The sequence below is a fragment of the Indicator indicator genome, chromosome 9 (genome assembly GCF_027791375.1).
Source record: "Indicator indicator isolate 239-I01 chromosome 9, UM_Iind_1.1, whole genome shotgun sequence".
NCBI classification, from domain to species: domain Eukaryota; kingdom Metazoa; phylum Chordata; class Aves; order Piciformes; family Indicatoridae; genus Indicator; species Indicator indicator.
The window spans coordinates 4677841-4689991 of record NC_072018.1 but is presented as its reverse complement, the minus strand read 5'-3'; the positions used below and the strand labels follow the sequence as shown (position 1 = coordinate 4689991).

Below are 12151 nucleotides of genomic sequence, written 5' to 3'. Positions count from 1 at the left end.
GCCACAGGAAGCTATAAGGAAACAAAAGAAGAAGTGTTCTTTAAGGAACAGCTTGAACAGGAACCAAAAGGCTGCTCAGAAACCCTCTGTCAGCATGACACTCCACCACAGTAAACACGAGATGCTCTTGCAGCACCAGAACAAATTGTCTGAGCAAATGGGAAGGAAGCACTCCTGCTAAGGAGTGGATCCAACCTCAGCACGAGAGTCAGAATCTTTGTACAGTATTAACAGAGCAACTTACAAAAAAAAAAAAAAAAAAAAAAAAGCCTATATACCCCATGCCAGGAAAATGCAGGCACTAATATGAGAGCTGGTAACAGACACAGGCTAGTGTCAGGGAGTAATTGTCTTTAGCAGAGTCAGTTAGATGCAACTTTCCAGGTGTGAAGGAAGATAATTTGTCTCTTCTTCCCGTTTCTCTCGCACCACAAAAGTGAAGGCACCTCTTCAGCTAGGCAGGAGCAGGGACCTGGCCCGAAGGTTAGCTGGTCCCATGGCTGCTGTAATCAAAAACACCTTTCCTGAAGAAGGGTGAGAATTCACAGATGGTGTGTTTGGACAGAGTCAGCCCCACTTTATCCAGGTGCAGAGGAGACGATGGAGATTTCAGCATTGCAGAGAAAAAGCTCCTGAGGTATTTCTGTGGAACAAAATACAAAACATCCTAAGGTTTACTTGAACCCCCTTGACCACAACCACTTTAAAGAATTAAATAGAAAGCAGTAGAACAAAAAAAAAAAAAAAAACAACCAACAAACAAACAAAACCAACCCCAAGATCTCCATGGACTGTGAAAAGTCTTTTTTATAACCACAAGCATTTAAATCCATCCATAAAACAGGCCTAATGAAATGTCTCTATTAAAGCTCAGGAAAAACAGAAACAAAGTGTTTTCCACTTTCTTCCCTTGCCAGGCTTAGTAAGTGTTTTCTTCTGTGCTTGTGTGATGCTTGCTGGTGTGTTCTGTAGTCATGTAATGCTTCATGCTTATCATGACCTGCTAACACTGCCGTCTAGCATTACCAAACACAGTAGCAGGTGCAAACCTCCAGTCTATTCCAAGGGAATTTCACTACATATGGACACAAAAGGATGGCAGAAATCTTTCCCTCATCAAGCCTCCACAATCCTTGCATCCAAAAGGATTTGTTTTGAGCAAGGCCATCTGCACTTCCATATTATCTCAGAACTTACCAGCATCTTCTCACTGAGATGCCCTCTAGTGTTAATTTTTTTTAAGTCTTACAAATAAAAAGCATTCTTCTTCCCCAAAGATAATGCTCACCAACTGCTGTCTGACTTGCAACCACCTAGAGAAACTGTGCCAGATGTACATGAACACAAAGTTTTCACAAACCTGATTGGATTTCCTCCGCATGTGGGCTCAATTATTACAAACATTTAGCATTACTAAGTCAGTTATAGAATCATAGAATTGTTGGGGACCTCAGGGACCATCTATTTCCACCCCCCCTGCCACGGGCAGGGACACCTCACATGAGATCAGTGTGAGTGAAACACAACAGGTAAAACATTGATGAAACTGGAGCTAAAGAAGTACTCAGTGTCACCCAAATAGCTGTAAGGGAAATTTTCTCCAGAGCACAGGGATGAACTCCTTTGCTCTGCTACAGACTGACCACAGAAAATGACAACTTGAGAAATTATTCACCAAATCTGGAATGCAGTAGTAAATACAACTGCAGAACAGAAGGGCACAATCTCCTCTCAAGTCCACAAGGTTTAGTTACTTGAATGCAGCAACTTTTGGATCATGGAAGTGGTTCCATGTTTGAGAGAAGTCCTAATTATTCACTCTCTTCTCAAGAAGACTTCCTCCATAGTATAACAGACTGTTATCTAGTTAAGTGCCTTGGAAACCAATTGCATTAATATCACAAAACCCACCATAAAACTGCCCAACAACAATAAAAAGCATCTGGCATGTGCTATTCTCTTGGCAGGATTGGTGGATTTTCTTTTTTATTCAGATCTCCCACAGGTTGTATTAATGTTCACTAAAAAAATAAAAGAAAAAATCCTTACAAAAATGACTACAAGATGAATTCCAATAGACTAAGAGGCAACTTAAAGTAAGCAACAGATGTCACATCAACATTCATCATAATTAGTTTATAGAGGGTCCTTTAAAAGAAAGACCAAATCCAGCAATGCCTGAAGGATGAATACAGTGGAAAATCAAACGTAAAACAGGGCATCCTGTTAGAATTTTAGCATGGTGCTGAAAAGTTAATGCAGCAATTCCAGTTTATGGCTACAGAAAGCTCCAAGATATCAAAATTTCTCAGCAGAGACATTACATAAGACCTATGGCATTCACCTTGGTATGTATGGCCAGATAATTGACTGTCATGCTTTTCCTGTAGAGCCATTATTCATCGTTTTGGCACAACAGCTCTAAGAGCAGAGCAAAAAAATCCCTCTGCTATAAGCATCTGACACACTAGAAACAGCAGGTATACTTATTTTCCCAGATTTGCACACAGGAGTTGCTCAGTGAGTTTCACAGATCCTGTGAACATGAAAAAGGACCTTGGGAAAATGGCAACAAGCAGATCCTACCAGCTTTGGATGGAATTTATTTTGTATGAAGATTTCCAGCCATATGGCTTGGCATTATGGCATTATATGTTCTTCAATCACCACCTTTGAGCAAATTAGCCCTCTTTCAAATCCCATATCTGCATTTGCTCTTGTTTGCATTGCTGATGGGTTAGCACAGCACAGAGCTGCTGTGCCCTTGACACACAGAAGCTGCTGCTCCAATGAAATAAAGGCTGCTCTGCCCAGATATGCTGGCCAGGGGTTAAGTCCCATAGCACAGGAAATAGTGAGGGATGGCACAAGTGTTTGCTCACATCACAAGCACATGCCTTGAGTAAAGAGCTGTGGCTAGGCAGGCAAGGGGAAGGTGGTTCTGTCATGGTGGTGGCAACATAGACAACAAAGTGGAAGAAAGTGGTAGGAAAAAAGGAAGAGGTCCACACCTCAAGTACTGTGTCCAGTTCTGGGCACCTCAGTACAAGGGAGACGTGGAGGTGCTGGACTGAGTGCAGAGGAGGGCAATGAAGCTGTGAAAGGCCTGGAGAATAAATCCTCTGAAAAGTGATTCAAGGAACTGGGGCTGTTTAGTTTGGAAAAGAGGAGGCTGAGGGGAGACCTCATGGCTCTCTACAACTACCTGAAAGGACATTGTGGAGAGGCTGGTGCTGCTTCTCACAGGTGATTAGTGATAGAACAAGAGGCAGGTTCAGACTGGACAGTAGAAAAACTTTTTTCCACAGCAAGAATGGTCAGGCACTGGAATGTCCTGCCTAGGGAGGTGGTTGAGTCATCATCCCTGGATGTGTTTAAAGGCCATTTGGATGCCTGGGGCTATGGTTTAGGAGTGAATCTTGCAGAGCAGGCTCAATGGTCAGACTTGATGATCCCAGGGTCTTTTCCAACATCAATGATTCTGATTGTACTCTATGGTTAATGGTGCACGAAAAGGTGCTCCCCAAATTCAGATGCGACAGGGAGAGAATGAGGGTCACAGTAAGCTGGGAAAGCAGCAGGAGTATGTCAACATCCAGTATCAGAGAAAATGAAAAGAAGACTTTCTTAGAGATCCAGAAGGGACGACTTATGGACTTGGTTGCAACACAAGAGGCCACTGCAAGCTGCTGGAATGGGAGCAAGGCTAGACGAAAGGATCTCCTCTGCCATGACTTGGTGGGCAGGGCATAAGTAATTTTCAAAGCTTTTAAATTAAATCCACTTCTAGCAGTAGAGATAATTTTTCTGTTTACAGAACAGTGTTATTTGTGATGAGTTCAAACTAGGTGGGAAGCACTCTGGTACCTTTTGATGTGCTCCTTCAAAAAAAGCAATTTTCACAGCAGTGACTAGCAAGTTCAAGGTACCTTCACGGAAACATGCTGGAAAGCAGCTCCATGAAGAAAGACCTTGGTGTCCTGGGGGACAGCAAGTTCTCAATGGGACAGCAATGTGCCCTTATGGCTGAGAGAGCTAATGGTATCCTGGGGGTGCATCAAGAAAAGTCCATCCAGCAGGTCTAGGGAGGTTCTTCTCCCCCTTTACACTGCCCTGGTGAGACCACACCTGGAATATTGTGTCCAGTTTTGGGCTCCTCAGTTCAAGAGTGACAGGAACCTGCTGGAGAGAGTCCAACAGAGAGCCACAAGGATGATTAGAGGACTTGAATATCTCCCCCATGAAGAAAGACTGAGAGACCTGGGGCTGTTTAGTCTTGATAAGACTGAGAGGGGATCTGATCAATGTCTATAAATATCTGAGAGGTGGGTATCAAGTGGAGGGGGGCAATCTCTTTTCAGTGGTGCACAATAATAAGTCAAGGAGCAACAGGTACAAGCTCGAACATAGAAGATTTCATCTCAACATGAGAAGAAACTTTTTTACAGTGAGGGTGACAGAGCACTGGAACAGGCTGCCCACAGAAGTTGTGGAGTCTCCTTCTCTGGACACATTCAAAACCCGTCTGGATGCATTCCTGTGAGGACTACCCTAGGTGACCCTGCTTTGGCAGCGGGGTTGGACTCGATCTCTGGAGGTCCCTTCCAGCCTCTAATGTTCTATGATTCTATGTCCAAATTTTGTACAAATCAGTGCTTTAACTTCCTTCCATCACTTCAGTGCAGGCATCTGAATCATTATGTCTATATGTAAAGCACTACGTTATAGCAATCCTACTTTTGCTACATTTTCATGATTACCTTGGAAAGGAAAAACTGGGTAACTGCTACAAGTATTTCCAAAGGCTTGGTTTTATTTGTCATTTTCATTTGTTAGCCTTTCAAAACTCTAGCCATTTGTTCTGGATTATTTAGCCTGGTAATCAGTGCCCTTCCAAATGCACTTAGGAGTTTTCATTTCACTAAAAGTGTTCCACCTGCTACGTTGCTGGTTTGCTGGAAAATATCCCAATTGTACATCTGCAAATGTCTCAGTGTGAGAGCTCAGGACCCTGGAACTGTGACAGGGATGTAAAATGGGTAACTCACACATCAGTTGTGTTGGTTGCTCAATCTAAACACACATTCTGCAACACCAGTTGTGGCAGTTTCAGGCTGGTGCTTAGGAAACTTTCCACAGATTGAGTAGGAAGTGGTAGAATGCAACTAAATTACCACTGGATGTAAAGGGAAAATAATGATAAGGTCTAAATAATCTCATTGGTCTGATAACTAACATAAAGTTAGTTGTGTAAACTAACTTTTTCTTGGCTCTTCACTCTAGCAGATACTAACTGGTTGCTTCTGCTGGCTTGCTGATCTTGGCTGTGTTTCTTTGTGGTGGTTAAGTACTAAGAAGCTACTCTCTGCTTTTCTCTTTTCTCTTCTCACTTGTACAGGGGGGAAGGAGAGGAAGCTATTGGTAATCCCCTGGTTCTGTCTAGGTGGGTTTTTGTGCTGTTTATAAATTGTAAATATAAGTAAATATTGTATATTTTGTACATATTCATTGCATTTCATATTTCTAGATTGTAGTTTTGCTTGTAAATTAAGCTTCATTTGCTTTCAACTGAGCTGGCCTGGCAATTTTATTTTGGAGGTAATTTCAACCCACCACACCAGTTCAGAGAATGGAAATACTAGTTGCATGTTCAAAACAATCAGAGATAGAGAGGTAGGATGAAAAAAAGACCAAACCAGGCAAAGCAGTGGTTTTGTCCTCCTAGTATGCACTACAACCTTTACAATCTTTAACTTAAAAGTTTATGGCAGCCACCCCTGCAGGTTTTAACTTACCATTGCAAGTGTTTGAGAGCGAAATGAGACTGGAGAAAGTGTCATGAAGCTCAAAGGTTTTTCTTTACTTAGGAGTCTGAGTAGCTTTCCCTCCCTTTTAATTATGTGAAGAGCAAAATGGCAACCACTTTAAAAGCTTATTAAAAATCATTTTAATAGGGTTCACCTTTTTAGCAGTAGGCCAGTGTTCATCTCGTGCTCAATCCATCAACACAGCAAAGTCATTCTAATGATTTTTGCACTACTTCACACTGTGGGGACCTCATAATTTTATACATTTTAATATAAATCCATAACTGAGAGTTATTAAAGTTCTCACAACCAAAAAGCTTTCTGGAATGTGAAAGTATTCTTATCACCCTTTCAGTTGTATTAAAGAGGAATTCAGTTCAATGACATTGTTCTCATAATCCATTACAAACAGTGCCAGCCCCAGAGACCAATGGCAAAGCTTAGCAAGAACTGGATTTTTTTTTTTTTTTTTTTTTATTAAGCTTTGGTGTGTTTAAAAGCTCATCAACTCTGGGACTTCCAGAAAGTGAAGAAACTTTGACCTTTCTCTCTCCTAGTGCTGTTTCTAGCAATTGCCTCAAAAGAGTCAGAGTTTTAAATTCTTTAAACATAACACTTTACTATCAGCATTCTAAAATATCACCTGCTAATAATTAAGGGAGTTGATAGCACCACAAACTTTATTAAGATAGGGCCTTACAAGGCTTCAGGGATTTCTTCTTTTCTTTGAAACAATGCCACCCTCTCAGCACCTAGAGATCAATGTGACAATCAAAAGCTTTCCCACAAGGTCACAGAAAGTCATGGGCTGCAGAGGCAGGACTAATTAAACTTGCTCATCTAACTTCTAGCACTGGTTCCTCTCTGCCTTTAGTAGTTTCCCTCAGCACCAATCACATAATTATTCTGTTGACGAGTGTTAAGTGCTGCAAGCTTTAAATCAACTCTTGATTTAAATTATTCACAGAGCAAAGCATAGGCAGGTATCAACAGCTGTTTTCTGTAAGATAGGAATCTGATTACAAAAAAAAAAAAAAAAAAAAAAAAAGAGACAGATTGAAGCACATTCCCTGACTCTGAAAAAACACAGTAATACTGCAGTTAGCTATTTGCAAAGTAAGATCTTCCAGAGGAAGACTCCAGCCCAAAACCATAAGACAGGAACATGCTTTGCTTCCCATTGGAGACAGGAACATGTTTCGCTTCTCCAGAGGAGACCTAATTGTGGCTTTCAGTATCTGAAGGGGCTACAAGGAAGCTGATGAGGGACTTCTTAGGGTGTCAGGTAGCAATAGGACTGGGGGGAATGGAGCAAAACTAGAAATGCGTAGATGCAGATTGGATGTTAAAAAGAAGTTCTTCACCATGAGGGTAGTGAGACACTGGAACAGGTTGCCCAGGGAGGTGGTGGAAGCCTCATCCCTGGAAGTTTTTAAGGCCAGGCTGGATGTGGCTCTGAGCAACCTGATGTAGTGTGAGGTGTCCCTGCCCATGGCAGGGGGCTTGGAACTGGATGATCCTTGAGGTCCCTTCCAACCCTGACAATTCTATGATTCTATTAACCACGTATCTAAGGATCTCCTTAGAAGACAGCACATACAGAGGGCGCTTGCTGTGATGCAGAAATGAGAGTGCCTCCTGTCTTTGTCTCCTAGAGAGAAATGGTTGGGCATATGCAAAGGAAAATGAACATTTGAGGATTTTTTCCCAAATTAACCAACTTTCTCTATTTTGGACCTTAGCATTGGTGTCTCAAAAAAAAAAAAAGAAAAAAAATTACTTCCAGGGTGGAGATTTTCAAGTAAGAAACACTCCAGAAATGCCAGCTATTGTCACTACCTACAGTCTCCACTGACAAGCAGAACCCCTCAGCTTAAATTGCACTAACAGACAATGGTGTCCCACAGAGACTTCAGGCTGGCAAAGAGCCAGGTCTGGAGTGATGCTATATACAGAACCTGACAAGGAGAGATCATACATCTTCCCAAGAACAATAAAAGTCAAACCTCTTATTGGATCTGCTTCTTCCTTGTGATTTGTTCCTACTGGTAGAAGTCAGAGGGAATGAACATGCTGTATGGGGAGATAAGCTGGAGTAGCAGCCTGTGATACCATTCAATGAGCACAGAAGACAAGATACCTTAGGAAAAAGGCTGCAAGCTACGTCCAGTCTGCCTAACCTGGGACACACACTACACCTCAAACCTCACACAGGACTGGATTATGTGGGACAGGTGTGGAGAACAAGAAAAACCATTAGCCACAACACAGGAACTTCCTTCATGAACTGAAGGGGTCAGATTCTCCCATGCCAAATAGCGCAGCATTACACAGCTAAGGGCATTCAAGTGGTCCACACCAACGTGTTTTGTCCAGGCAGTGGTCCAGCAAGCTCCTCGCATGGTCTGCAAGAGCAGCTCAGCCATCCATGTCACGATTCAGTTCACCACAGCTAAGCTTCTGCCCTGTACCTGCTGCTGAAACCACCTCTCCTTCCCCTGGGTGTCACCTGAGAATAAACTGGCTAATTAAGAATGAGTAATTGCCATCATAATGCTCTGATAGCTCTCTAAAACCTTTCAGATCCATTTCTGGATTTATTAAGTTTGAGCATGTGACAACAAATTGGCAGGTAGCAAGAACATAAAATACAAGGTAGCACTGCTTGGAGCAAGGAGCAGACAGCAGCTTGAAAGGCCTAGGGACCATCCACAGACTATGACTAGTATCTTCACCTCCACTCAGTAAAGACTAGGATCAGTTCTCTGCTCACCAAATATAACTAGCTCAAAAACATTTTGGTCTTTCTGTGGGGTTTTCTTTTTCTTATTTTACTTCATTTTTATTAAAAACAAACAAACAAACCAACCACAAAAAAAAAAAAACCCAAACCATAAAGCATCCATTCTGTTCCCCAACACTTCAACATACATTGCAAGATAACCATAAAGCAGTTGTGAGTGGAATTTGTGAGCAGGGCAGTATCTCAAGTGATATTTCAGGCCCTTCAGGAAATATCTAATGTCACCTCTGGATCTGAACACATTTATCACCTGCATCCACCCCTAGGTGGATGTACAGCTGTGATTTCACAGTGATGAGATAAAGGCTGACTGCCTGGGAGACTACCTGGTGCCTGAAGGATCTCATTTCTGTGAAAAACTTGGAGAGAAAGCTTCTACAATTGTGACATGATCACCCAGCCTGATTTTTTTTTTCAGAAAGACCATGATGGCTGGGTTCTTTTTACAAAAAATCTACACATAAGACACTGTCAAAGTTGTGCAATGCTTCCTTGAGAAGTCAGAGGTAGCAAATGACTGTGTAATCTATCCTGCAGGTACCAGAGACCTTGCTCTAGTCACAGGTGACTTGTGTGAGCACAAGAGTTTTCAGGAGACTAAAGACATGGTCACATGTTTGGAAATAACAGATCACCACTGAGTTTAATCATAATGTCACAGAATCACAGAATGTTAGGGGCTGGAAGGGACCTTAAAAGCTCATCCAGTCCAACCCCTTTGCCAGAGCAGGATCACTTAGAGCAGATCACACAGGAACTCATCCAGGTGGGTCTTGAATATCTCCAGAGAGGGAGACTCCACAACTCCCCTGGGCAGACTTCCAATATTCTGTTACCCTCACAGTGAAAGAATCTTTCCTCATGTTGCCATGGAACTTCCTCCAACTCCAATTCTACCCATTACCCGTTGTTCTGTCATTGGGCATCACCAAGCAGAGCCTGGCTCCATCCTCTGGGCACTCATCCTTTACATATTTACATAAACATTAATGAGGTCATCTCTCAGTCTCCTCCTCTCCGAGCTGAAGAGCCCCAGCTCCCTCAGTCTCTCCTCACAAGGAAGATGTTTCACTGCCTTCATCATTTTTGTGGCTCTGCACTGGACTCTCTCAAGCAGTTCCCTGAGGTCCTTCTTGAACTGAAGGGCCCAGAACTGGACACAATATTCCAGACATGGCCTCAACAGGGCAGAGTAGAGGGGGAGGAGAACCTCTCTGGACCTACTAACCACACCTTCTAATACACCCCAGAATGGCATTGGCCTTCTTGGCCACAAGAGCACATTGCTCTTGTGTCAGGGGTAGTGAGGGAGGTATTTGCTTCAGATTGGCAGTCACTAATTAGGCTTAAGGCTGGGTTAAATGGCTTCACATGACATAAACCAAGAATAAAGGACTGACTCATTTTAATCAAATCCTTCCTGTTGACTTTGATTAGGCCTAATCAGAAGCAAGGCTGTTTACAGTTAATGCCTAGTAGTCACTTAAAAAATAACTAAAATTAAAAAAAAAAAAAAACAACCCAAGAACTTCCCAGTGAGCATCACCTTACCTCATGTTTGCATGTCTTAGATGCACAGAATCACAGAACAGTAGGGCTTGGAAGGGAACTCTGAAGATCAAGTCCAATTCCCACTGCAAAAGCAGGATCATCTAGGGCAGGTCATACAGGAATGCTTCCAGATGGGTCTTCTTGAAATTCTCTAGAGATGGAGACTCCACAACCTCTCTGGGCAGCCTGTTCCAGTGCTCCATCACCCTTACTGTATGGAAGTTTTCCTCATGTTGAGGTGGAACTTCCTGTGTTCCAGTTTGGATCCATTGCCCCTTGTCCTATCACAGGACACCATTGAAAATAGACTGGCCCCTTCTTCTTGACACCCACCCTTCAGATATTTGTAAACATTAAGATCTCCTCTCAGTCTTCTTTTCTGCAGACTAAATAGTCCCAGATCTCTCAGCCTTTCCTCTCCAGACAGATGTTCCAGTCATTTAATCACACTCACAGCCCTCCACTGGACACTCACTAGTATATCCCTGTCCCTCTTGAACTGAGGAGCCCAGAACAGGACACAATACTCCAGATATGGCCTCACCAGAGTATGCATACAACTCCACCCCACAGAGCACCAGCTGTGACACGCAGTCATGTGCAATGCGCATCGCTGGTTCTCTCAAAGCACACCTACGTTAAACTTCAGACTTGGCCTGAACAAAGGTTACCTTACCAAGAGAGGAAAGCGAGCCTGCCATCACAGGCACCAGTACTGCTGGGGAAGTGGCAGCCAGGCACAGCTTCAGGAAGGAGCAAAGTGTTTGCTGCAGGGTCAGCTGCCTGTGCTGTGGACTGGCAAGGGTTCCCCAGAAACCGAGATGCGAGGGTGTCCCTTAACAGAAACCATACAAGCATGGCAAATTCTGCTAGGTTGTGTTGTTTTGTTGTTTTTTATTTTAATTTATTAGCAAATATCAGTTTGACTATCATACATGTATGTAAACTCCTAACAAATAAGTTTAGTCTAAGAAGTTAAGGGGCTAGTGTCTTGGTTTGAGTTACAACAGAACTAATTCTCCTCAGTGATTTTACTTTTCAGCCAAGTCTCTACTAAGTCACTGCACTTGCTGCAGCTAACAGCTTGTTTTTGCAGACTGTCTGCTTTTAGCAGTGATAATGTTTGATGTTTATAGTTACTACTAAGGATTGGTATGCAGAAAGGCTCTTGCTTAGACTTGTTCCTGTGCAGACCAAGGTCACTGCTAAATCTTATGTACCACACTGGGGTGCTGTAAAGTAAGAGGTCACACCTGCAGGGACAGGTGACCCTAAACTAACCAACAAGGGATTCCATTCCATATACATCCTGTTCTCACGAGAGATCACAAGAGTTAAGGTCTCATCTTCAATGGCTGGCTTCCAAGGAGGATTCTGACCCAGATTCACGTGTTCCTGAATCCAACTCCTGAGTCTGGTTCTTGTCTGCTGTTGGTCTAGACTGAGATTTCCCCAGTGCCTGCCCACAGCTGCAGTGGTGATGTGATTGCCATTGCAGGGTTTGATTCAATATTGAATTTGTATATATTTTATTATTTTCATTATTTATTAAAGCTAGTTTAGTTTTCCAGTCCATGAGTCTCTCTCCTTTATTCCTTTCTCTTCAACTTTGGGAAGGGAATAGGGGTTAACAAAGTCTGCCACACATCTAGTGGCTGGCCCAGCCCATGGCAGTGTGATGGTTTTAAGATTTCAGCTCTCACACCGTTAACAGGCAGCTAGGTAAGAGAGAATTGCTTCAAGCTGTAAGAGTATAGATTTAGACTGGATATTAGAAATAAATTCTTTACAGTGAGGATGGTGAGATGCTGGAACAGGTTGCCAAGATGGTTGTGGATGACCCACTTCGGAGGTGTGCAAGACCAGGCTGGACAAGGCCTTGAGCAATCTGGTCTCATGGAATGTGTCCCTGCCTGTGGCATGAGGTTGGAACTAGATGATCTTTAAGGTCCCTTCCAACCCAAACCATTCTGTGATTCTATGAAATGAG

General features: G+C 42.9%; 1 protein-coding gene across 1 annotated transcript in view; it reads right to left on the bottom strand.

Annotated features, from left to right (window-relative positions):
* Positions 1-484: 484 nt before the first annotated feature.
* Positions 485-12151, bottom strand: part of KIF16B (kinesin family member 16B) — a 164911-nt gene continuing 153244 nt past the window's right edge. The window contains exon 27 of the mRNA XM_054383745.1: positions 485-643. Coding sequence (XP_054239720.1) covers positions 485-643 — 159 coding nt within the window. The remainder of the gene's footprint in view (positions 644-12151) is intronic.